The 26,839-nt window shown below is 43.3% G+C and overlaps 2 protein-coding genes across 6 annotated transcripts in view; one reads left to right on the top strand and one right to left on the bottom strand.

Annotated features, from left to right (window-relative positions):
* CRB2 (crumbs cell polarity complex component 2) overlaps positions 1–18,248 on the top strand; it is a 36,531-nt gene extending 18,283 nt beyond the window's left edge. Inside the window, exons 7-13 of the mRNA XM_035555439.1 lie at positions 6,263–7,207; positions 8,025–8,569; positions 10,439–10,604; positions 11,473–12,340; positions 13,579–13,695; positions 14,166–14,292; positions 16,752–18,248. Coding sequence (XP_035411332.1) covers positions 6,263–7,207; positions 8,025–8,569; positions 10,439–10,604; positions 11,473–12,340; positions 13,579–13,695; positions 14,166–14,292; positions 16,752–16,979 — 2,996 coding nt within the window. The 3' untranslated portion in view covers positions 16,980–18,248. The remainder of the gene's footprint in view (positions 1–6,262; positions 7,208–8,024; positions 8,570–10,438; positions 10,605–11,472; positions 12,341–13,578; positions 13,696–14,165; positions 14,293–16,751) is intronic.
* Positions 16,319–26,839, bottom strand: part of DENND1A (DENN domain containing 1A) — a 201,384-nt gene continuing 190,863 nt past the window's right edge. For 4 of the 5 annotated variants that reach the window (XM_035555442.2, XM_035555440.2, XM_035555441.2 and 1 more), the window contains 2 exons: positions 21,746–26,162; positions 17,005–17,097 (listed from right to left, as the gene is read on the bottom strand). In XM_035555442.2, the coding sequence (XP_035411335.1) occupies positions 24,840–26,162 (1,323 nt within the window). In that variant the 3' untranslated portion in view covers positions 17,005–17,097; positions 21,746–24,839. Of the gene's footprint in view, positions 16,440–17,004; positions 17,098–21,745; positions 26,163–26,839 lie in introns of those variants that run through there. The other variant, XM_050714645.1, reaches the window with a different exon arrangement.

Below are 26,839 nucleotides of genomic sequence, written 5' to 3'. Positions count from 1 at the left end.
CAGAATCTGTGCTGCCTTGTGCTACATGGATGAGTTCAATATCTGCATTTCCAATCAGCAGTGTACAGAGGCTGTGTATGTGTGTATGTAAGTGTATACCTGTGGGTGTACAGAAATCAAAACGTGGATCTTCCTAAAGAGATGTAATGTTCTCCAGTCTTCACACTGTTATACTTCATTGTTGCAGTAGACAGTTGAATAAGCACACTCTTGTTTTCTCTTGAACAGGAACAGAAGGGTCATCCTAGCTGTTATAAATAGCATTTAAAATTGGTGCTGGGATAGGACGATGCATACATACAACCCAGATAGGGCTATCTGGGAAGTTTTAACTCCAAACAAATACTCGCCATATCCCTCCCACTTAAAATATATATGAAATTGACTGGTATGTTTGGACTGAGCTCACTCAGAAGAAAGTAAACAAACAGCCAGAGTTCTTGGAATGCTTTCTTTTAATACCTCAAAGTCATACTGCTAATACTCTGATTTCTGGGAGTTTGTGTTTGCTTGGATCTGAAATTGATACTAACAGAGTCCTGAAGTTTGGGGAGAAGCTCCCAGATAACATTTCTTCGCAGAAATAACAACCTTCTCCAGGTTCCTCACAATGTGAAAGTGCAGTTCCTCTTCTAGGAACCTTACAGTATCAGAGTAGCCACATTTTTTTTTTTCTTTTTTGCAAAACCGGATCCACAGAGGAAAAAATGAAATTGCAACATCTGATTTTATAAGGTTGCTAATGGAGATAGTGAGCTTTGATTCTGCAGTCCCATGGTTGAGCTGGTGCACTCAGCATAGAGCAGGGAATTTCCTTCCATTCAGTTCAATTTGAGAGAAACAGATTGTGGTAGTTAAACCTTGAGACTTGTCTTTGTGACTGTTGTACAGTGGAAATGTTTGTGCGCGCAAATGCACGGAAAGGGGCAGATGGAGGGAGAAAACTGCACGAAGTGCTGGTCCCCGGTCCCAGCGCTGAAAGCACCGCAGGGCAGGGGCTGCATGCTGCCTTCGGAACTCCCCGTATCCATGTGGTTTGGGGATGGAAACCCAGCTTTTGGTCTTATCCTGTAAAAAGAAAAATCCGTATTCTGGCCTTGATGACGGAACTTGGCAGATTCACCTGAGGGGTGGTGAGGGCAGGAGATTGTCTCCTGACCCTCTGCTGCTGGCGCTAATGCCGCGGGCACTGCAGGGTATTAGCATCATGCAGCGCGCACCCCCTGCCATACGCATTCTTCGTGTCAGCACTGACAGAGGCCAGCTGGGGAGGGTTAAAGCAGGGCTGGATTAGATCTCGCTGCGGCGCAGGTCTCTGCTATATTGGCCGGTTCCATCTCCAATCCCTTTTTGTCTGACTGGCATCGGGGAGCGCTTACGCACGTTCTGCCGTTCCAGTGCAGCCTTTTTGCCATCCCCCACCCCCGGTCACCCCCACTTTTCTTCCTTTACTGTCACAAATGTCCACAAGGAGCCGGCCATGAAATCTGTGCTGATTGGCGTGATCCTGAAGGGAGTTTTTCTGCTAGCAGGTAATGAGCTCTGTACAGTAATTGCAATGTGTCCTGAATGCTTGCGTGCCTGCCCAGGGCAGGGGGCTGGTCGTGCGCGTCGTGGTAGCTGGAGGCGTGCTAAGGACTGAATTCACTAGGAAGGCAGAATGTTTTTATTCTGAAGAGACCTAAAGTTTTGTTTTGAAAACTTTAAGGCCAGCAATTTCCTTGTTGCCTCAAGATAAACGGAGAGCAGCCAGCATGCTCCATAGGCATCTGTGCTATGATTCTGACTTGTTCGGAAAGCTGGGTGCCTGCAGCAGTCAAACTGGGAGTTGTTCTGAGGCACGGGTCCTTGCTTTCTGCTCAGGTGTCCTTTGTAAACACACCGGTGTCTCCTGCTCGTTCTCTGAAACATTACATCTGCTTTGCAGAGAATTGTTTTGCAATTTCCCTTTTTCTTTTAATGATTTTTAAACTCCTCTATTGAGAAGTAGTTTTTGTTTTAACTCAGGGGACAAACCCTCTGCTGCCCTGTGCACTTCTCCATCTCCTCCCCCACTGTCTCCTTGAGCAGTAGTGCACGGTGGGAGAGAGGTCAAATCAGCGAGTTGCCATGGAAATGGCAGTAATTGTGCAAATATAATTGTGGCCGGGTCTGTTTGGTGCTGCTAATTCTCTCTCTCCTCCCACCTCTCCCTTCCTCCCCCCCATTTTTCTTTTGGTCATAATACAAACCCTAATTAGGATGCACCAGGGAAAGGTTGCTAGGAATTCAGTTGTCTTACGGGGAGAGGGCACGCCAGCGTTGGCCGGGAAGCCCTGCTGAACTCGCATGTTTCAAGAGCTGGGCCCGTGAATAGTCCTCATCCTTCAGGTTTTTTGGCATGTGACAGATAAATTAGAATCTTTCTGTTTATGTGAGTTTTTCTTTTAATTTGTGTATCTGTTGAAGTATATGACTCTTACAGTATGCTCAACGAATCTTTGCTTACTAATAGCAACCAGTAAATCCTTACCTTCAGTCAGAGAGTGCTGAACATACGGATATGCAGAACGCAGCTACGGAACAAGAGTGTTCTTACCACATCAGTAACACTTCAGAATTTAGAGAATAGATTTCCCCTTGAAAATAATGCAGACTGTTAAAGCTTACCAACTTGTGATTGTATGTTTCTGACCCAGCCCCTGTGGTTACTGGGACTGTTAGTTTGAATGCTGCTAAATTAGCTGGAATGTTTGAAAATAATTGTCTCCAGATAGTAGCCTTTTAACTAACACTTGTCTCATTTTTCAGATAACGAATTCCACTAATTTGCACTTTTTAGTCTTTATAAGAAACTCATTACACATTTTAAAATCTAATGATGTAATGAATCACATTGGCAGCATTATTTGAACTATCAAGAGTAAGAGCAATAGTAAACATTTGAGCTAAGAAATTTAAAGGGTACATAGAAGACTTGGTAAGAGTAAATTGTTTTTAATATATACCTAGAAAAAGATGTCTAAGCTTTCCTTAGAGAAGCAAATTAGTTTTAAACTTCCTTTTTCAAAATCTTGTTTTTTTCTGAAGTAGGGAAAGTTCCTTTACTTTGCTGGAATCCCCCTCTTCATTTACACTTGGTACTCTGCAGCCAAACCCAAAACTACAGACCCCTCTGCTGAGATGAAACTAGCATCTAGGAAGCAATACATAACAGAAGTCTCCTGTCTTACTGTGGTGTAACTGAAGAATTTGACAAACTGGAGATCTTCAAACAAATTTGACAAAAATTATTGGTGATAATAGAGGAGACGAGAGGGCAAGAAAGCTGGCTGACAAAGGGTTTGATCATCACAAGGTGTATAACGAGTCAGCAGCACTGGGAAGCAGCACTGGGCTAACTGCTAAGTAAGGGCTCACAGCGGCTTCCAGGAAAAATCTGTTGTTAGCCAGATTTGTAGAACTCTGGTGCAGTCTTCTCTGTTACCAGTTTGTTTTAAAAACTGCTTCAGACTCAAGGCTGACACTGCACCAGCTTCTAGGAGAGCCAGAATATGTTGTTGTTTTAGAGGCCTTTTCCTCCTCCTGCCTTAGTGCTCTGAAGGCTGGCTGTTTGCTGGCAGAAACAGCGGCAGCAATAAAGACAACGCTTGTTTTTAGTTTCTCTAGGAAAAGCTGCCCTTCTCTCTGCTGCTGAGCGTTTCCTTTGCCTGCTCGTGAGCCGTGAGGTTAGACAGCAGTGTGTAAAGACCTGAAGTGCCAGCTCGTTCTTTTCACCCATTTCCAACAAATAATCGAGAAATCAAACCAGCTGCGTCCCATGGGAAAGCTTGGTGTTTAATTAGCCACCAGCCCCGGGTTGTGCACTCCCCATGGGGACTAATTTGCCACCTGGTGTGAAGCGCTCACCCACAGGTGTCAGCTGGGAGCCTGGGAAGCAGCGCAGGCAGGTGTCCTGCTGCTGCTCCGTGGGCAGAGCATGGCCAGAGGAGACACGGTTGGGCTGGGAGAGGGGCAGGGGGTACTGGGGCGCTCTCCTGCTGCCAGCTGGCGCCTGTCTGCCCGCCTGGCCTTCTCAGAAAGGCAAAAATTCGTGGCATCTCTGCTTTTGTTACTCAGTCTAATGCTATTCTCTTTGCCCTGGTAAACATTAACAGCTCTGATCTCAAATGGGCGGCGTGTCAACCACTCGGGGCTGTGCTGAACCTAACTGTCTCTCCGGTACATTTGACAGCCTCTCCCCGTAAGTCCGACCGCAAATCTGCCTCTTGCAGCTTGGAGAGTCCTTCAATCCACTGATAAGTCAGAAAACCCACTCCACGTAGTTCTACTGCTCTGTTGTTTTTTCTGAATTCCAGCTGAGTTCTTCCCCTCTTCTCCCACCCTGGGATTCTCCAGGCCTAGAGACATCCTGTATGTTGTAGTTATTCCAACACATTTCCTTCAGTGCAGCCATAACTTTGTGCCAGGATCTCGATTCTTCTCTTGCTTCTTCCTTGAATGTCTCAGTTTCCTCAACAGTTTTCTCGCCAGTTAAGATCACACCCCAGGGTCTGTGTGCTGAGCACTAATTGCTGGGGAAAAAAAGGCTGTGCTGAGGTGGTATTAACAACTGAATCCGTCCATCACCTGAGCTCCTCTTCAAGGCAGACATTACTGGCCAAATTCCATGCTTTTGTACAGTCACTACGCACAGTAGTTCTCTTAGTTTAGGAAGAGAGGTGCAGCCATGTCCTAGAGGAATCTGAGGTAATGTTGCTGACAGAACAGTTCTAACACAGCTGGAAGAGCAGAATTACCAGAGCCTCCCATTTCTGTTTCAATGCTTCACAGAGCATGCTTCACAGAGCATGATACGTGTTACGGCCTTACACTGATAGAAAAGAACACTTTGGAGCTGGAAGCTGGTGTTGAGTCTTCACCTATCTGCGCAGATAGCAGTGCCAACAGCAGCCAAACGCTCGCTCTGAAAGGAGTAAGTTGGTCAGGTGGCAGGGTTGCAGGGGTTTGTGCAGGACTGTCATTACTGGGGTGTGAGGTGGTTCCCAACATCAGCATGCAGATTCAAGAAGTTTCATATCTTTTAAAATTTCTTTTATCACATTTCATCAAGTCCAGCTCCAGTACTTGTAATGCGCCATCTCCCCTCATTTCGTTTTCCCTCAGGCAACTCTCTAATCTCTTTGACATGCTCATTCTGGCTAGTGGCTTTTCTTTACAAATGTCTTTTGTGTTTTGATTCCCCTCCTTTGTGCGTGAATTCCTTCTTTTTCTTTCTGCTGTCCTCATTCTGCTTGCTGGGTAGATTCTGTATGTAATACTATTAGATCAGGATAATCCATGCTTGGCTTATCTGTGTGACTGTCTCTGAAGATTAGTGAAAACCGATGTTATGGGCCAGATAAACAGTGAACTGGTTCAGGAGGGCTCTTCTGTCAGTCTGGAGATGCTCAGGAAAATGACAGCTGATTTTCGTTAACCAGATTTGAGTGTAATGGCTTGTAATTTACTTGAGCCCGTTGGGATCCATGTGCCTTGAGGAGACACACTAACTGCACTGCAGTACTTTTTACCCAGTTCACTTCTGCAGGACTGGACAAAACTGAAATCAGCTTCAGTGCAAGTATGACAAAGTGCCTGTGGAGCATGTCTTGTTTGTTGTTTGGTAATGATCTGAGTTTTGTGAATGTTTTACCACTGGAGGGTTGTCTGCAATTGTTTTCCAAAGTACGGAATTTGAATTTTCTTAACTGAGGCTTTCCAATAACTTCCATGGCTGGTGATCCAGTTTGATGCTGTCTGCAACAATGGTGCCCAGAACATGCTCCAGTCAGATCTATAGACTTAACGTGAGTCTAAATGTACCAAATCTATGTATGAAAGACACAAAATCCTTGTCTGTGCTGTCTTGTCCCTTTAATACCCTCTGCTTGCTCTCCATGCATGCTGATCAGCTGTGGTGTCTGAGATTGTCTGGGAGAGGGCAGTGGGGCTGTTGGATGACGCAGGCTGACTGGCCGAAGCTCTGCAGACAGCACCCTCTTTGCAGCACCTGGAAGGACAGCACAGAATTCTCTCTCTGTTGCTTGTACGTTAGTGGTAGGCCACTCTGGTGAGCGCAGGGGCTTCTCGCTGGCAGCCCTAGGGCTCCTCTGGTTTCCTGAAGAGAACAGCTTAGGGACTGGCAGTGCTGGGGAGGGCGGTCTGTGCCTCACCGGCTTGCTCAGGGGAAGGGAGTCACAATCCCCTGCAGTGAGATCCCGTTTCTAAATCTCTTTCGCAGGTGTGGAATGTGCTGTTAACATCAATGAGTGTGAGGAGGGTCCCTGCAAGAATGGAGCTGTCTGTGAGGATGGCATTGCTGACTATACCTGCCACTGTGCCCCTAGCCAGGATGGCATTGTATGGGGAGGGAAGAACTGCTCTGTCAAGCTCACTGGGTGCCAGACGCATGACTGCCAAAATGAGGCCTTGTGCATCCCCACCTACCAAGCTGAGAGCCACGGCCACCTGTGCCAGTGCCAGCCTGGTTTCTTTGATGCCACATGCTCAACACCAACAACATTTTCCTTTGCTTCCAGAGGGTATCTCCTCATTGAGCTGCCCGTGAACAATCAGAGCAGGAGGGAGATAGCAGATCAGCTTGCCGGTGTGTCCCTCCGGTTCCGAACCACGTTGCCCAGCGCCATCATTTTTTACCGAGGCCATGAAGCTGAATACTTGTTCCTGGAGCTCTTTGATGGCATTCTGCATGCAGGACTGAAGAGGGAGGATGTTGGGTACCTGCTGCTCCTAGAGGGGCTGAGAGTTGATGATGGCCATTGGTATAAAGTTGAAGTTGTTTTGCAGAGCACTTTGCAGCTAAAGCTCTGGCATGACTCTTGTGAAGCAGGTGTCTGCCTGCAGAGCGCTTCCATCCCTCACGGCACGGCTTCCATCCCGCACGCCTTCCTCAGCGTGTATATTGGAGGTGCTGGGGATCCAATGGCCAGCAACACACAGAGCCAGCAGGGCTTTGTTGGCTGCCTGCAAGACGTGCAGGTGGATGCTGAAGCTGTGCTGCCGGTGGATCTCCCGGTGAACGAGTCGTCCCCAGTGAGGCTGGGCTGTGACCGGACGGAGTGGTGCCTCTCCAGGCCCTGCTCTCACGAAGGGCTGTGCGTGGACCTTTGGGCAACGTTCAGGTGCGACTGCTCCAGGCCATATGGAGGCCCTGCGTGCTCCTACGGTAAGTGCCACGGGATTTACATCTGCCAGCTCATCTGTCAATTGGGGCTTCAAAGATACTAGATAAGCATTGATGTTAGCTCCAGAAGCAGTATTTTCTACTTGACCAGAGAGAAGAATAAAGCAAATGTCTCTGTAAATAAAATTCTCATTGATCCCTTGTCTGTCACTTGCTCCTGCAGGAAAGACTGTCAGGTTTGTGGTGCAGACGCGATTCCTTGTTGAGGCTCTGACTTCATCTTTGTATCAGATCTGAGTGATTGTAGGAGGGCAGGGAAGTTGTTGAACTACAAAAAGCTGAGCTTGATTTTTATTTTAGGGTTAATTGGAATGTATTGCTTTATAAATAAAATAGTGTTAAAGGAAGCTCTGTGACAATTTGCAGTTAAAACCACACCCATTTGCACTGTTGTGTTCCTGCAAGGCTTATATTAATATTGCCCATTTTTGTTTAATTCCTGAGCCTAAATATAGCAAGTACAAAGTTGTTCTGCTGTTACCAAATTTACAAGTTTCAAAAGCAACTTGGTGGTTTAGAAGTCCTTGACTAAATCTGCTGGGTGGCAAGGTCTCTGCTAGATCTGCTTTTCCCCCTTCTGCTACTTGTGTGTTCTAAGTTCTTCCCCTCCAGAGAAAGCAAGGACACTTTCGCCTACATCCTAATTTTAGACCTGTGTGGGGAGGAAGCAAAATTACCCTGATACATGTTGAAAATCTTGGGAAGAAAGGTCTTGTCCCATTCACAGAGGTTACAGTGCCCTGTGCCAGCTGCATTCCCCTTGTCATGGAGCTGATGCACATTTCTTTTTCTCTTCCAGAGCGCCCAGCAGCAACATTTGGCCTGGAGAATTCTACTAGCTTTGCCTCTTTCATCCTTTCTGATAGCCTTGGTGCTGACTTCAACATCTCCTTTTTCATTCGTAGTTTGAAACCTAATGGTTTGCTGTTGCAAATCAGCAATGAAACAGACCCTTGCCTCACTATATACTTGAAGAATGGCAAGGTAAAGATAGAGATGTTATCTACAGATACTGTGACATTCCCAGAAAATGTAATTGATGGGAGAAGACATTTGGTAGCTCTGTCTTTCCAAGGAGGAGTTGTTGGTGTCCACCAATCAGACACATACATGGAGCTGGGACACCTTGTAGGAACACCTCTTTTAGCTGGCTATGAAGTGTATATCGGTGGGCGTCCTAACCCAGACAGCGCTAACGCGTGGGGAGGCTACTTTAAAGGCTGTTTGCAAGACATCCAGCTGAACAACCACAAAATAGAGTTTTTTCAGGTTGAGAACTACAGTCTCCCACAGGAACAAAATGTGAATCTGGTAAATGGATGCATCTCTGATAACACCTGCAAGGTAAGAAGTCTCTTGTTTCTCTCTACATGTGTGCAGTAGTTTATTATAGGTCTGTGATTATAAAATTGTTTGACTGCTGCTTTTACCAGCAAAATGAGTTTTTTTAAGTATTGAAGGAAATAGTACATGGTCCCAGACACACTTGTTTCACTCTATATCCTACACACAATTTAAGCACCAAGTTTTCTCTAGTTCCCTTTACAGTCTCCTCTTTTATGGGCTGCCCAGGGAAGTGGTTGAGTCACCAACCCTGGAGGTCTTTAAAAGACGTTTAGATGTAGAGCTTAGCGATATGGTTTAGTGGAGGACTTGTTAGTGTTAGGTCAGAGGTTGGACTAGGTGATCTTGGAGGTCTCTTCCAATCTTCCAACCTAGATGATTCTGTGATTCACCCAGGAATTCATCGCTTCAGCACCAACAGCTCAAGGAACTGTCCTCGTGGTGCCCTTAGAGGAAGCTGCCTCTCCTTTATGCCACCATATTTAAATGTAGGAGAGCTACGCTCCCTAATGGTCGTCGTCCTGCTCGTGGTGCTATGAAGTGTTGTCACTTCTCTGGCATTAGGTGTGTCCTGCCAGTGACAGAACACTGTGGGGCTCTCAGGAGCTTTACAGCTGCTTTCACTTGTTTCACACCTTTCCTCTTGTGTCTGGTGGTTTTGTTTTCATTCCTTCTGTGAAATGTTGGTTACTTTAGTTGGCTATAATTAGGCACTGTTTGCACAGTGTGTTGCTGTAGGGGTGTTAAGTATTATAATAGTGCTGTAGTGTGTTTTGATGTCATGAGATGTCAAATACTTTGACTAAATGAGGCTGAACCTGCAGGGATTGGTGCCTTTTCTATTTGTTTCTAATAGTTTAGAATTGCCGTTAGCTTATGATGGTTTTCTCAATTTTATGTATTTAATCAGCAATTACCTGACTTCATTAGGCTTCTTAGTAGATAGATTGCCATTATTTCCATGCTGTCTGATTTTTATTTTTTATTTTTCCTTTTTTGCTCAGGCAGAAAAGGAAAACTGTTACTAGCAGAAAGGGGAAGCAGAACAGGACATCTGTACTCTTGATGTTTGATGTTGACTGATGATCACTCATGTTGACCTCACTCTCACGATGTAACTCCTGTCTATCCTTTTTTCATACGATAACTTTTCAAATTTGAGAGCTGCAGACTTCTCTGGTGTGAAACTGTGGGAAAAACTCCCTCATACGTCCTGTAATATTACTGATTTGGGCAGCTGTTTGCTTTGATTTGAACACACACAGACTAAAAGAACCAAAAAACTCATCTGAAGAATAGCAGACTCTGGTAGATAATTCATATCAGAGGCCATAACAACAAGAATAGTAGCAAGCAAGGGCATGTTTCCTTCTCTCAAATAACTAGATACAAACCGTCAGTAGTAACGTTGTACTGCCTGGTGTGATATGTGTGAAACCCCTCTTTGACAGAGCAATGAGGACTGGTGCCCAAACCCTGACTGCTGCGCGTGTGTGCACCTGAATCTGTAGATTTTGCAACAGCTTGAAGTTCATTATGTGCAGACCAGTAGCAGTGGGTGAGATGTTCTCTGAAGCACAAGTTCCTTGCAGATGTCCTGTCAGCTGTCCTTTTCCAAACTGATGGAGTTCTGTCTAGAGAGTTTCTGTCAATCAGCAGTGGCTATCGGGAGAGGCATGGTCTCAGGAACTGCTTGCATAAGGACCCTTGTACTTCCTTTCCTACCATTGATTCACTATTTTAATTATCCTTATTTCTGATTCAAACACTGCTTGTAGTAATCTCTGTTGTCACGTTTCTTTCTACCAAGTTCTCATAGATCTGAACATGAATTGCACTGCTCCTGCATTGCACTATTTTGTTTTTCAGTCCGAGCCATGTCAGAATGGTGGCAGATGCATCGTCACTTGGAATGATTTCCATTGTAGCTGCCCAGCAAATTTCACTGGGAAATATTGTGAAGAGAGAGTCTGGTGTGAAAGTGACCCATGTCCTGAAGCTACTACATGTATAGACGTTCTAGCAGGATATGTGTGTAAGTACTGTTTTCCTGTGTATGTGTTAGTAAAGTCTGTGTGTGTGTGTGAGTAAAGTGTCTACAGTCAGTATTTCTCGTTCATACTATTGCAATAAACACAAACACGTGCTGCAACAACAGTGCTGCAATTAGCAAGCTGGGAATGATGCCCAAGTAGGCACTCTCACAGGCAGCATGCATTTTATGGATTTACCACCACTTTGTGCTACAGCAAAGATTGTACTCAAAGGTGTTTTCTGTCTGACAGAATGACAGTTCTGTATGACTTTATCAGGGAGGAGCCAGTTCACTGTTACGCCTGCCTTATTATCACTGCAATGCCATCTTGTTTTCCATAATGTTCCTCCCTTTCAAGAGTCTCAGTTGTTTGACCAAGTAAGACGCAATTAAGTATTGCAAATGTGTCTGTTTTCATCTAAGACAGAACCATGACTAATGAAGAAAGCTAGTTAGCTAATGGTTCCCTGCTGGGGAGGGAATGTTGTTGGAGGCTACAAAATGTCCTGAACTCGGTGTTGGTGTGTTCCCTGCTCTGCCACTTCTCAGCAGCCTCTGATGTATTCCTTTCCTGACTTACACTCTCTAGTTTTTCTATACTAGCATAAGGAGGATAGTTGTATTTTTGTGCTGTGCTATGACAGTAATGAGTAAAAATCGGTACACAAGACCTGGATATTATTATTAGAAGTGTAAGTGTAAACAGGAAGAGCTTTAATGATGCCAGCCGCTAGGCCTGTAATCCTGCTCACACTAAGCTTACATGATTCTTAAGGGAGGGAACCCGCCAAGAGTTTGCCATTGGTCTGTCTCAAATATTACACCTACTGTCTTTCAAATTCCTGATGCTCTACCCCTTTATTTATAGGTCTGGCTAATGCAACATTTAATAGTGACGGTGCCATTGAATTTACCACCAACACATCAGTGACCAGAACGCTGAGCAGCCTTCACGTGGATTTCAGAACCAGGGACGAAGATGCTGTTTTGCTTCGGGCTGTGGAAGAAGTGGATTCCCTCCAGATAGCCATTAAGAACTCCTCCCTCCTTGTTGACATCAGGAGTGGGAACAGTATTGAAGGTGTCAGCTTCCTGAGTAAGAAGTCTGTCACGGATGGTGCCTGGCACACAATCTTTGTGTCTATGGAAGAGCCGTCTGCACTTTCGTCCAGATGGGTGGTTCACTTGGATGGGTCTGTTAACATGACTCTGCAGGGAAATGCTGGGAACTTGGACTTCTTAAAGAACAATGCACTGATTGTTCTAGGTGAAAACTTCACTGGCTGCCTCGGACAAGTGAAGATAGGGGGGATCCACCTGCCGTTCACTGCCCACCTCTCGTACCCTCAACCAGAACAGTTTCAGCAGTCCAGAAGAAGGACCGTCCAGCTGGGCTGCACGGGGGCTGATGTTTGTGCGTCCAGCCCGTGCCTCAACGCCGGCACCTGCCAGGACTTGTTCAACTCCTTCAGCTGTGCCTGCAGTGCTGGCTGGGGCGGGCTGCTCTGCGAGTCTAACATTGACGACTGCCAGCCAAACCCTTGTGTTCACGGCAATTGTGTTGATGCAGTAGCAGATTTTCAGTGTGACTGCTTCCGGGGATACATTGGGAAGAAGTGTGACATCAATGTGGATGACTGTGTGCGGCACCAGTGCCAAAATGGAGCCACCTGCATTGATGGGGTTTATGGCTACTCCTGCAAGTGCCTGCCACAGTTTTCAGGACCTCGCTGCGAGTAGGTGCTTTGCTTGGTTTGAAGGGGGATAGAGGAGCCCCCAGATAAATTGGACTTTTGCTTTGGAACACTCCAGGAAAAATTTTCACTGGGGGTATCCGGTAGATATAGCACCTAAATTCTGCTGTTAATTTGAAGGTGCTGTCCAGGTCCAAATCCTCACAGAAAGGTTCCTGGCCACAGGATAAGGAGCCTTCTTTCTTATGCGGGTCATCCTCATGTTACATTTCAGAGCTGTTTAAAGTGCAAGTACTATAGCCCGTCGCCACATCCATCTTGCATTCCTATAAAAATCCATCTTCTCTAGGATTTGACACCCATCTGACATGTTGTTGTACCGATTTAACAAAACCAACCCACTTCCATGCTTATGAACTGAAAGGAACCTCATGGCCCCCAGAGGATGGAAGCAGGTTGTGTTCTAAAGTTTCACGTGTACTGAATGCCCTAGAGTGCTAGAAATGGTCCTACATAGGATGGGTTTCTGGGCAGTGTGGAGGAGAGAGACAATCTAATCTGTCCTGAAAATGGTACATAAGGTTTATATTTATAGCACTTGTATTTGTTTGGAAAAACTCCAGCATACGTTAGTCACAAAGGTATGTCTCATATTGGTAAAGGAAGCAGGAACCAACATATTTTTTAGACTTCCGTATACTTGTGCCTGTTCAAATTGAACACTGAGATAGATGCTTACATGGTTGAACTTCAGTTTTTCAAATCTACCCAGGTTGAACTTCCTGTTGTTTTACTTTGTTTCTGGTGCGGATAATTACCTAGTTAATACCTTACATAATAAGGTATATTACATATATACATAATATATACATATATATATATGTATATATTATATACATAATAATACATAATTACCTACATGCATTATTCTTTTTGTGGCCTAGCTGCGCTACAGTTTGGTATTCCAATTTGGTATTCCTGTCTCTGCATATATTTTTCTCAGCAAGAATAGGAAACTATGTGAGAAGAGTCCTAGCACTGATAGTGCTTGTGCATATTCTGCTAGCAGCACAAACTTGTTTCTGGGCGCGTTTAAAATTATATGCTGATATTATGGATATTTCTGACACTTCCCCCTTCTCAACTTGTGTCAAAGTCCCTCCTACAAAAAGCAGTGGCTATGCTTATGACCCTCATCACCACAGTCTCCACTGTATCCGAGTATATTTTTACCTTCCCCCAGAGTGACTGCTTTAAAAGCTGCCTTTTGTTTTTCCCAGATGGCCATTCCCACCTGAGCAGTGTGGTAAGAACTTCACTTGTCTGAATGGTGGCAAGTGCATCACTGAGACCTGGGGAGCCAACTGCAGTTGCAAGCCTGGTTTCACTGGAAGGAAGTACGTGCTATTTTTCTGCAAAGGAGCTTGTGCTCTGATTCTTACATCCATGGGATAGCTGAACAGGTTCAAATGTTTCATCCTCTTATATATCCTTTTGCCATTCAAACAACTGCTCCAAAATTGTAAACCAGGTGTTATTTTTAGAAGAGGTGGGCTTGGTATGATACTGCTCACATGACCAATTTTCACAATATGGAGTGCTTCAAGTATTTCTTTTGCCTCATGAGGATTCATTAACTGTACTAGAGAACCTTATTGGGTTCAATCATTCAGAAATGACAAAAGGAGGATTGGTGCAAAAGGGTAAAACTTCCATGTTGCTGGACCCTGCAGAAAGCACGTGAAAAAGATGCAACAGGAGCTTTTCAAACAAATGAGGCTTTTGTAGGCTGTATGATCTTGTGTTCTACGTCACAAAAACATATATGAGAAATTTCATTTAATTCTAATACACTTTTCTTTTCCAGTTGTCAAATTAATATAAATGAGTGTGATCCAAATCCTTGCCAGAACGGAGGTACATGTCAAGACTCTGAGAACAAATACGAGTGTTTGTGCAGTGCCAGCTACACTGGAGAGCGCTGTGACATTAACGTAAGCACTTCCGCATCTTTGCTTTTGGAAGCTCCTGTCTGTTCTTCCAAACTTTGAGTTGTGAAAAGCAGCAGAAGTAGGCTCAGCAGAATCCTTGGGTAGTAGGACATTAGTGGTACTGTCTGTATATTGTATGTGTCTTGGCTAAAGCGCACTGGTAAGCACAGTTGGCACCAAAAAAACATGAAGTGTGAAATAATTTTTTGGCAATGCTGTTGTATGTTAGTCTTCAGTATACAAGTAATTGCAGCAAATACTTCTCAGAATCTGCATGTTCTGCCAGATGGTTTCCAGGGCTGTCCAGATTTTTACCTTGGACAATAATCAAACTACTGCAGTTGGACCTACAAAAAGGAGATACTACTTACCTGCCTTATGCTCGTAGCGGTGGTACAAAAAGAAAACTAGAGATTTTAGTTACATCATTTTTAAAATAAGAACAAAGAGGACAAATTTGATTCAAAGCCAGTAATGACTGGCAGCAAATTTGAGTCTTGTGGATTTTTAAGGCTGTTTTCACTTTCACAGTGTAAATAAGGAGGTAAGAATAGACAAAAAATATGAAGGGGTGGGGAGGACCAGTTAACACTGAATGAAAACTTCTCTAGTTAAATAGGAAGTTGTTGGGTAATATAAAGTGCACAAATTGCAGGAAAACCAGAAATGGCTGAGCCAGCTGAGTTACTGGGTTACAAGGTGTGACAGAGGTGTGTAATGTACCAAATAAAGGGACAGTGTCTCAAAAGTGAGATATTCAGTTGTTAAAGGGTTAAAAATACTTTTTTATATTGAATACTTTTTAAATACTTTTTTAATATGAACGGAATACTTTCCATTCACCACCTTGCACAGCCTCCCAGTTTCCTAGAGAATGGAGTTTGAGCTAGCATTTTATCTTGCATGAGTGTCTCTCTCTCTCCTAAGATCATCTGGGTAGAAATAGATGTATTTGAGATAGGAAGTCAGGTGAAATCAAGCTAAGTGTGATTCAAGTCTAAGTGAAAATGTAGCATGCTTCTTTCTGCTGAGTCTGCTTCTGACCAGATGGGCAGCCTTTGTGATGCTTTACTTTTTCTCCATAAGGGAAGCATTGTTGTCTGAGCCTGGAATCCTTCCTGCATGGAAGCTGTTAAATCATACGCTTACTTTTTCTCTGTAAAGATGTTGCATGGACAGGTGGCTTGTGTGGTAACCTGGGAATGCACTAACCCATACTGCATGGAACAGACTGCGCACCAAGGTGGGGTCTGCTGCTGTTGCTGTTACTAAGGCTTGTATAGTGCATGTGCCATGAGGTCGCTCCTGACACTTCCAGTTTACGTGCATAGATTCCTTCAGGTACCTCCGCTTCTTCTGTTCAAAGACACTTCTTGTAGATTCCTTCTGTTCATTCTCACTGTCTGCATTACTTTTTGCAGAACAGTCTTTCCTTTCCCTCTTAATAGGACAGTGTCTGTGGTGGGGGGGCAGGGAGAAGGACAAGCTGCGGCTGACAGGTGTTTGCTGTTAACGGTGGCTGTAGAAGCAGAGGGGTCAGCTGTGTTCTCGCTCTTCCTCCCTTCCACCAACAGTAGCAAGTAAGGAGCATGCAACAGGCAGTAGGAGCAGACTTCTAAAACCTCCTGTAGCACTGGTACTGTGTGACTAATCTGCATGCTTGTGCAAAACGAGAACTAACCAGTAGCACGTGGCTTGAGTTTTGGCAGTCTCAGAGAATTGACTTCAGTTTCAGTCACTGGAAATGGCAGAAGGACTTCCAGGTAGTCTGGTGATATTCCTTCTGTGTATTGCTGTGTGACGTGGGCAGAGACTGTATGGCATCCAAAAGCTGTAAATAATTGAGCTTGAATTCTTTTGCTTTTATCTGTTAGATGGCAGATACTATTTTTAACAGTAAGAAATATTTCCCATTTTTAGGCTTATTGTAATTTTAAAGGTTTCTTTAATGATAAAAATTCCACATTTTTTTTTTCATTCTTTATTGTTGTGCTCCATACTATTCTTAATTCTATCAGCAGCTGAAGAATGTTCATTTGACTACATTTCTCTGCTCTGTATTTGGGCCTTTTGTCTTCTCCATCTCCCATCCACATACCGACTTTAACATCATCCCCTTCCTGCTGCATGTTGTTTTCAACTTCTTTCTGCTGAAGAATATCATTGATGAATGTCACTTGTTTTGAATTAGAAGAAAATTTCAGAAGTTGTTACTAGCTGTTCTTTGTATAAAAAGTGGTTCATTTAAAAAAAAAAAAAAAAGACGTTTTGCTGAGAGATTAAACAAGCATTCTCTGTGCAGGTGCCCTCAAACCCTGTGCTTGTCCTTTTCCATTCAGGTACACATCTGCTTTTTTTTCCCCTCTTTTTTTACATCCTCCACTTTGACTATGTTGGGCTCTTCAACTTAAGTTATTGTAACCACTGGAGTTTCATTGTTTCTCCATTAATTTCTTTTACAGAAAGGGACTCCAGGTGCTTTCTTCCCCTCCCCACTAATTGAAGTAGCTGTCCCTGTAGCCTGTGGCTCTTTACTGCTCCTCAGTATTGGTCTCATATTCATGATTCTCACTGCAAGGAAGAGGCGCCAGTCAGAGGGAACCTACAGCCCAAGTCAGCAAGAAGTGGCAGGAGCTCGGCTGGAGATGGACAGTGTCCTAAAGGTGCCACCTGAAGAGCGGTTAATATAGGCACTACCCTGACAAGCAGATGTACCTGCGAGGTCTGCTTTGACCATGATCTTTTTCCAGCACTTGCAGCAGCAGATCCACTCTTATCTCGGTTTCCTTAAGGCATGGTAATGAAGACCTGGATTTAGAAATACAAGGCGGACTGTATATGCAATAGCTGTTCTAGCTGGTTTCATTTAATTGAGTCAGTTGTACACCACTGGCTCATAGTGAGCCTCTTTACTCCCTTCTGTCCTGCCCCATGGGCTGGCCCCATACTTCTACCCCAGTAGGAGCTATTGAAGTGCACCAGCTTTGAAGTTCCTCTGGCTCCATTCCACTTTTCATGCAGCAATGGCATGTTTAAATCTGCTCTAAAAGGCAGGGTTAAATTGGGCAGTAACTTACAGACAAAGGTCTCTATGTAGTTTTAAGGAGAGTTGGATGGAGGATATTTACAGTTGCTTTATATACTCTGCTCTTTTTTTTTGTTGACAACTTGAACACACTCAAAGGCATATGAGGTTTTCAAATCTTCAACAGCAACAGCAGCTGTGACCTCCTGCCCTGTGATGGACACTGTTTCAGGGAGTTGTCATTAATTACTGAAATCATTGTACAAATCAATGTTTTATGAAGTAATCTGTTAGACATTCCCATGGGTACCATCAAGACAGGTGCAGTCAGAACGACATGGGTTTGTGGACCAGTGCTGAAGCTAGCTGCAGTCTCTGGTGCCAAGTACTGAACTTGTGCCTTGCATGGAGGGGTGAGCAGGAAAGCTTCTGCATTGCCTGGACTTGTGTGATACAGCAGGGACTACAGCACCTAACGAGGGAAATTGGGTGGGGGAACTCAGGGCGAGCATTGCTGTCATCACTCTGACAGTACCCATGCAGTTTAGTGAGGCAGCGGGGATGGGGAGGAGGGATGTGAAATGCCGTGCTGTCCATGTGGAAGCTCTCAGTAACACCCTGTTCTACCGCAGCAGCCAGTGTGGGCGCACCTTAGTAACTCCTCCGTTGTGGGAGCAGTTGGGGCTGCAGGGGCTGCCCTTCTCCTTGCAGTTGGTGCAGCCACGGTGATTGCCATGAAGAGGAGGAGAGCAACTCAGGGAAGATACAGTCCAAGCCGGCAGGAAAAAGATGGGGCTCGAGTGGAAATGTGGAACGTAATCAAGCTGCCACCAACTGAGAGACTGATATAACGAGTGGGGTCACGGGTGCTGTGTTGTCCTTTCACTGTCATGGAACTGTTACAGCATTTTGGTCTTAGGCCAACTTGTTTTTTTTTTTTTTTTTTTTTTTGTAGGACAGGTCTGTACTGCTTTAAGCTACTTACAGGACACAGGCAAGTGCTTGCTGTTAACTTGGCAGTAAGGTTCAACTGCTTAAATGAACTTGGTAATTTTATGTTATTCCAGTTCATCCATAACAGCTTTGTATAAAATTGGTCTGCAAGCAAGAGCAGTAAAGTCTGGGGAGAAAAGAAAAAAAAGCCCTGGAGGTAGTGGTGAAAGCAAGGAAGCAAGCAGTGGCTATGGCACAGCAGAGGTAAGGTGTGTAGACCCCTAACAGAATATAGTGCCACAGGTCCCTAGTGAGCTGGTAGAGGCAGCTGTATGCTGCCAGCCTTACCGATTGCATCCATCCATCATTTCTGCAGTAACTGTCACTGTTGGCAGTCAGGGTCACAGCACCATGCAGCTAAGTGAGGAAGGTCTAAGGGTGGGGAACAACTCACTGTATTAAGAAATTACACTTCTTTCAAAAACAGTGTGCCCCTGCCACGTCTGCAATGCAAAGGCAGGTGACTGATGGAAGGTAACATCTAGAGCCGCTGCTGTCTTTCCACAAGAGGACCGCAGTGAAGTACCAGTATGCTATAGTGCACTTCTACTAAAGCTTTTTTCCTAAGACTAGACTAAACCATAGGAATATATTAAGTGCCTTTCTAAGACTGCCTGACCAGTTACAGTATTAATGTTCTTGAAAGTAGGATGCTTACATGTAAAAAAAACCTGATCACTTGCTTTGATCAGACTACAATGTTGACATTAGCAGGCTGGGTGGTTTGTTTTTTTTTCCTCCTCAGTCTGTTCCTAGGTCTAGTATCTGCCATCCACACAGAGCAGACTGCAGTGACTCAGGCATTGACATTAAAAAGCATGACCACACAATAGTCCTTAGTAAGAGCTTTAACGTTTGAATGTCAAGTGATACCTGTGTGAGAAGGGGGGGTGAAGGACATTTTTCAAGATTTGTAGCCTTCTGGAGAGCCAGGTTTGGGCTTGATGATACGGAAGAGTGGAATTTAATTAATATACTGAACTTTAACATGAAACTGGTTTGCTGTTGTAGTGAGACACAGCATTCATTTTCCACTTTGCTCCAAAAGGGATATTTATTATTTTGGCTTTACTGCTCCTTTATTACTGTTTTAGCTGATGAATGTGCAAGTTTGTCTTTAACGTAATGTGTCAAAGCCTGTGGAAAAAACTGCAGCAGAGCAGGCCAAATAATGCTTAAAATCAGTAGCATTTCAAAATAATTACTACAAATATCTGTGAGAAATATTTAGAAAATAGTATCTGCTTTTTAATCTCCAAAATACTATTAATAAGCAGGGTGTAAATATGCACACTGTAGCTAATTGCCACTGGAAGCCAATGCTATACTGTTTTATGCTTTTTTTGCTTCTTGGATTTTTTTTTAAACTGTAGTTGTAAACTCTTTTTTTGTAATTCTAAGCAAAGGGAAGAGATGAAACTACTGATCAGGGCTGTCCAATTAAGAACAGGTCTTCTGCATGTGTGCAACTGTGGATGTAAGGTGAAGAATGAAATAGTTGGAGAAACAGAACACAAGAAATCATTAGGAGGTGAGGCAATTAATGTTTTGTCTTTAAAGTCACTTTTCTCTAATATTTAGAAGTTAAAAGAGTAAGTGGTGATCCCACCCTGGCTGTGGCTTGAGAAGGAATTGGACATAGTACTGATAGGTTAGCTCACGTCTGTATTTCAGGTCAGGGAGCTTGCTATCAGTTTTATTTATTAGCAGTAACACTGCTGTTACTTTTAACATGGATGATTTGCTCTGTGTATTTTCCAGATACTATTTAGGAAGGTCTAACATACTTTTAGAATAGAGACAGCTATACTGCCCACTAACCTCGCTACAGGGAAACAAGTTAAACTGCACACCTTAAGAAAATGGTGAGTATAATTTTGCCCAGCAGCATCTGGGGAACAGGACTAAAGCAATGAAGCAGGCAGGGCTTTTCTGGCAGAGCAGGTCTGAAGGGGAGGACCCCACATGCAGAGCTGGTTACTGTGTCTCTAGGGAAACAAAAATTCACCCTTGGTCTGAGACTACCCCGTCTTAAGGGTGGTGTTTGGGGTTATCTCCTGGTGAGAAAGGACTCGGACCCCACACGAGCATCAGTGAGCTGGTCCAGAGTGCCCTGTGTCCTACCAGAGCGCAACTGCATCTAAGCATTTACTTAAATGTGAAGGTAGGTGTGTTTTTCTTTATCCCATAATGACATACAATACAGTAAAGCCACAGCAAGCTTAGAATATGCTTTAGGTTTCCCAAATCTCAGGCCTGATTAAACTTTAGGTCATTGCTGGGAGAGGTGTGTACTTTGACTTTTGAGCTCTGCTCCATTTTTTCTTAGATTTAAAAATGTAGAAAAATGAAGGCAGCAACGGGATCTAAGTATTATCAATCAATATTACTCTAGCCTGTGTTATTTTGAGAAGAAAAACAGAATTGTTCTGGAAGAGCTGAATATTACTAAGCTACTGAACTATCCTGAAAGGCAACAAGTAGCTACAATACCCACAATAGTAAAGACACCTAAAAACCCAGCAAACTGCAAGCAGTGAATCTGTCTGCATCCCCTGCTGTTCCTGGGTAGTCAGCAGGAAGACTGCTGCTCAGTCGCTTTACAGGATTAGGAGAGCAGACATTTGTACTTCAAGCACCCAAAGCCAGTACTAGTAAAAGTGTTAAAATATTTTTGTCAGTGTCTTGAGCATTTCTGCAAAAATAATTTATGAAAGTAAGTTTTTTCAATAATGAACCTAACTTTCTTTTGATATTTAATTTTTAAATATATTTTTTCACAAAACTGGATTTGCTGTAGTTAATGGTCACAGTCCTGATCTTTTGTAATTGTAAATTTTATAATTTGTAAAAAAAAATAAAAAATAAAAAATAGAATGTCCCTCAAAAGAAATTTACAATAAAAATTGGATAAAAATAGACTTAGCTACCATGACCTGTGATTGCTTTCTCTCTTCACCTGTACTGAAGCACATGCTACTACGTGTTATTACACACATTCTACATGTACTTACTTGCTAAGGAAAGCTAGCAGTGATGCTATTAACCCTTGGATTTATGAGCAAAGACGCACAATCAGACTGCATTTAGAGCTGTGACATACCTAAGAGTCGTAGATCTCTGGCCTGAGTCAGGACAGATATCTGCAGCAGCAAAAATCCCATTCTGGAGAAAAGGGGGGCAGCAATTTCCAGGAGAAGGGAGAAAGCCAGAGGGGACGAACACTCCTGTCTGCACCACCCTATCTAACCCAGCATGTCTGGAGAGAACCAGGACTGAATATCAAAGGAAAGTCTCATTTAAGCTTTTAGAAGACCATTTCCTACATCAAAAGCCTACACAGATATCTCCCCTCCAGTGGTCTGAAGATCTCTTCTGCAATCCCCAGCTGTACAACAAGAGGCAGAAGCTGGGGCTGGGACCAGCTGGACTCCTTACCTTGTAAGTGTCTGGTGGCAGTGCTGCACCCGCTGCAGGGCAAGCTGCAAGCCCTTTCCTGGCAGGAGAGCGTTACACGGACGGAGCTCGGGGAGCAGCCTGTTGAACTGCAGCACAGAAAGTGTTTTCCTTTAGGGAGTAATTCAAAGTAATAGTAGTTATAACGTGTAGCCTTCACTATAATAGATAAAATGTAGGTCTGATTGACAGCTTCCAATTCCAATGTTTAACATGTTTCCAACCCAATAAAGTGAAAATATAAATACGGGTTTACAACAGTTCTTAAACTCTAGGTTCCCCCCCCATTTTTTTTTTTTTAATTTTAAATAAATGCTATTTCTAAGAGAGGAAAACATCTGCAAATAAGTGGTACCAAACAAGCAAACAGTATGGACAGTACAGGCAAATGTATAAAGATGGACCTAAAAGCCATTGATGAAAACTAAGAGACAAGAGGTAAAAGTAGCACTTCTAGATGACTACAACTATCAAAAAATACTTCTACATCAGAAAAAGAAATGTTTTACATCTGAGCTTGCTCTCCCAGGCACACTTTGTTTATGTTTGGCACTATTAGGGCTTAATCATTACAGGAATTCCTGAGTTTAAGACAACTATTCAGGAGGTGAGGAAGGACACAAACTCCAGCACCGTGCTGCCTTGTACCCCTTGATCTTAGAGGTGTGTTCAACCTCCACCCTTCCCACTTTCAAAATAAAACGAAGGGTGATTAATGCCATTTATATTAAATGTTAGTTACGAAGCACTTAAAAGTACTGACTTAAAATAAATCCAAGAGTGCTTGTTCGACTAAAAAGAGCAACTTCAAAAAATATTTAATTTGGGAATTAATTATACTATACAATATGGGAAGAGCAAAATAATCAGTGATTGAAAATGATTTGCAGTGATACAGAATTACCTGTGTTTTCCTATTTAGTTAAGCATGTGTATTATGCCTACTCAATATATAATCGGTGTGTGACCAAAAAAAAAAAAAGAAAAGTATGTGAAATTCAAATTACACAGCATATGCAGAACTATCTGGTGTTTGTACATATCCGTTATAATTGTAAAAGTTTTTAATCATCTAGCTCATAGTAAAGGAAATCTGAAAATTACAGACTGCATTTATATATAATGTTCATATTCTAAACTGTATAAAATAAAATGGAGCTATTGTCTTAGACTTTAAATATTTTACTATGCAATACTAAAACCATCTGTCTTCCAACACAAAAAGAAAATACAAATCCAACTGAATGGCTTGTAAGAGTAACAGTGCTTTACAGAAATAGAGTAATATTAATGCAATACTATGGTCTTTCCCAAACTGTTGGCATTTCAGATAATAAGAGTATTTTTCTTTTGTATTGCACAGACTCAAACGCACAGACAGCTATTTTCATACACTAGAGTAAGAAAACCTCCAAGAGTATATGAGTAAAATAGATACATTGGAAATAATTCAGATAAAGCTTTACAAGAATTTCCCCATGTGTCCAAAATGATTTCCTTTACCAAAGGCTTAATGGCGATGTGATTATGTCTTCTGGAGTAACATGTTTTAAATTGGACTGTGCCCAAATACAAAACAAAACAAAAAAGCACCACTTAAGTAAAACAAAAATGATAACTGCAGAGACAGCAAGTTTTAAAGGAGTTGCTAAGACTAATATGAAATTTCTTGAGAATACTATTGCCACAGAAAAGTGTCTTAGAAAATCAGAATGAACGTACCCTTTAACCTTCTCATTGCATTTTTTTGTACTTTGTGACCTCGCAGTCCATTTCATGGTCCAGTTAATGTTTCGTTAGCCCAGCAAACTGTTCTCATCAAAAGCAGGATAAAGATCGTGGGTTTTAAGACAGGCTGAAGGATTGGAGAGCCTTGCAGACCAGAATGAAATCCCATTGCTTAAAGGTAGCAGTTAGCACTTCTGAAGTCCAGCAGTGACAGGCAGCTGCCATGCATTGGCCTTCCAGCATTACAGCACTTAGCTCTACTTGGTCTTATTTCTGTCTGTGCAGACAAGCACTGCGGCTTTAATCTCTCTGCACTTGGGCAGCTTGTCAGTATGCTTTTAACTTGAACTCATGAGCCAGGGACTTTTATACCCCAATTTTTTTCTCTCTCTTTTTTTTTTTTAATAATCAAGTAAGATATTGTTACATCCCATTCATATACTGCCATATGTAATATTTATATATAATATTAACATACACATACATAAGAACTAGGATACTCTTCATGGACTCTATTTTCTGATGTATTTAACAAACAAAAAAAATTATAAACAACAACAAAAGAAAATCAATTGCTGGTGTTTCCGGTTTCCCAACAGAGATGCAGGACCAAACCCTGAGCAACTGCTCTGTGCTATGGTTTTGTTGCAACAAGGAATTACGACAATTCTGCACCAGAGAGGTCCCTGTTACCTCTCAGTGTCAAGTTTACTGGGGGAGGGAAATAAAAAAAAAAATATTGCAACAAAAGCTCGCCCAATAGTATGACCTAGATGAATGTATTCCAAGAGAGGACAAACTCAGTCAGACTAAGCCTAATGGATTAACTCAGTGCAGTCCACAAAGCTGGTTTGTTTGCTGCACTTTATATGTGAAAGGAAAATACAGCTATATAAGCAACACAAGAAAAACTGAACTGAACACCATTCACACAGGCAGCAAGAAAACACAAGTACAACATGCTATGTCATGCTCCTGGCTGTGCTAAGGACTGAAAATACAAGGGCAGGAGTAACTTCTGCATCAGTAGTACTGTCTGAAAAGCTACGTGTGGAAAACCAAACCAAATCAACCAAAACCCAACTACCTTCATGCTTTGGTCAGTGCAAAAGTCATGGGGTTTTCAGTGGCAGAAAGTGAGAAAACAGTTGCAGGGATAAGGACAACATGGGAACTCCCCAGCAAAACAAACTCTGGGCAAAAAGCAATCGTGGGAATTGCAGCATGGTGATGGTCCTGCAGCCATCCTGGCTCAGACTGCCATAAAAGAAATGCTTGGTTTTATGCTGGCTCAAAAAAACAAAATCTCTGTCAATTCCAAAGGGACATCAAAAGGCCATCGGGAACACTACTCAAAGGTTTCCCATTGCTTTCTGAGCTGTTCAACCTTACCTGGTGTGGATGACACATCTTGCTTTGTCTTTTTTAACAAATCTTCAAATGGATCTTTTGTCTCCTCAGATTTTGAGGATTGCAACATTGACTCTAAGCCCTTAGCTGGTCTGGAAGGGATCAAAGGAGGTTCATTAGACAGAAGAGCTAGTACTTGCTTGGTATCTACCTTGGAACTGGACTTGCCCACCTGTAATGTTCTGGATTTAGAAGGACCACTTAAACACGCTGGCTGTAGAGAGCTTGCTGGAGAAGCACTGTGGCTCTGCAGCAGTAAGGAGCTAGCTGGTGCCATAGCTGGAGCCTGGCTAAACAAGTTTGGCATGGACAATGTTGAAATGTTTGGCTGAGGTCTTTGTGGTGGGTAGAAACCAGAATTAGGTGTTATGAAGCTAGAGCTATAAGCATGACCTAAGGTGGGGGTGAAAGAGCCCCTCGGGGGTCTAACAAGAGACACTGACAGGGCTCCTGGCACTGTTTGTGTAAATGGATTAGGAGATGCCTGTAAAAAAGGTGGCAGTACTGGGGAAGGATAACTGAGCGACTGGACAAATGGTGCAGCTGGAGGAGGCACAAAGTCACTTGCCACTGAGGCAAAGCCCGCTCCAGAAGGTGGAGTGGCTGAGCTCTGCAGGCTGCAGGAGCCTTGCTGTGGGCCACTGCTTTGCCAGCTGGCTGTTTTTAATGGATCCAGCAGGTTAAGAAGGTAGTCACTTTCATTACCAGTATTGTCTGTCTTCACCTTGACGGGTTGGAGCATCTCTGCAGTGCTGGTAGCACTGGACAAAAGCTGAGATGAATGAGAGGAATAATTTACAGACTGCTGGACTTCAGGGTCTAAGGACACCCTACCAACTCCGAAGGGCTCTGGGATAAGATCTGAAACCAAATGGCTACGTCCTGTAGCATGGGTGGTAAGAGTTTCTGTTGGCCCAGCTGGAATCTGATGCTTGGAAGCCCTGGGTGCTGGCGGTGGTGGCACTATCCCCAGTTCAGGAGTCTTTCTTCCCTGTGGCCTAGGAATGGTGATGTTCCCTTGAGTGGCAGGATTTGATTCATCCTTTTCCACACGAGCCAGAATGCTGTCTCTGCTCCGGGGTCTCCTTGTGATTGGCGGCATGTTACCAAGTGCAGTCAGGGGTCGTTCTGGTGAGCTTTGGGAATACTTGGTAGGAATAGCCATATCATCGTGACCCATACTCCACAGCTTGTTGTAAGGGTGAGACAGCTTCATGGGTGGTACAATCCTGTTCCTCTCAGCAACACCAAGTTCCATTCTCTGCAAGAAAACAATGTTAGCTTTCACAGATCTTCTCACAACACCGATCCTAAAGTGACGACAGGCTATGAGTGGAGGAGGATCTGTCTGCAGAGTGTGAACACTAGAAGGAGAGGAACAATTGCATGCAGCCCAGAGGGACAAACAGGAAAGCAGAAGCGGGACTCTGCAGTTTTAATTCCAGCTTTGCCTCTAATGAGTTGTTCAGCTGTGATACCTTGTGGCATCTCTTGAGAGCCACGTAAGGAGTATGCAGCTATATCTAAGGTACCGAATTGGAGAAGGTTTAATTGTTGTATAGAAAAAGCAGTCAAACGAAATATGTGAAGCGATGCAACACAAAATTAAATATTATTTTAAGGTAGAAACGACATCCTTTTCTTTCATGTCACATGAATATCTCTTAGTCTGTTTTAGTTTGTCACTTTCTCAAATGCATATATTCAGTGATATTCTTCATGAAGAACATTCCTCTTCAACAATCTAGTTTGTTCAACTGATACCTACACCAAAATGTCCACATTAAAAGAAGGTCATTAAAAACATGCAATTTCAAGGAGACCAGAAAATTCCCTTCTATTCCTTCTCACTTTTGAGCATCAGCTTCAAAGATAACAGCGTGTGATAGCCATAGGAAAAAACAGATTCTGAGGAATATGCAAGTATTTTTTGCTTTA

The sequence above is a fragment of the Cygnus atratus genome, chromosome 19, assembly GCF_013377495.2.
Source record: "Cygnus atratus isolate AKBS03 ecotype Queensland, Australia chromosome 19, CAtr_DNAZoo_HiC_assembly, whole genome shotgun sequence".
Taxonomy (NCBI): Eukaryota; Metazoa; Chordata; class Aves; order Anseriformes; family Anatidae; genus Cygnus; species Cygnus atratus.
The sequence above is the reverse complement of the archived record's forward strand: the minus strand, read 5'-3'. Positions and strand labels throughout refer to the sequence as shown.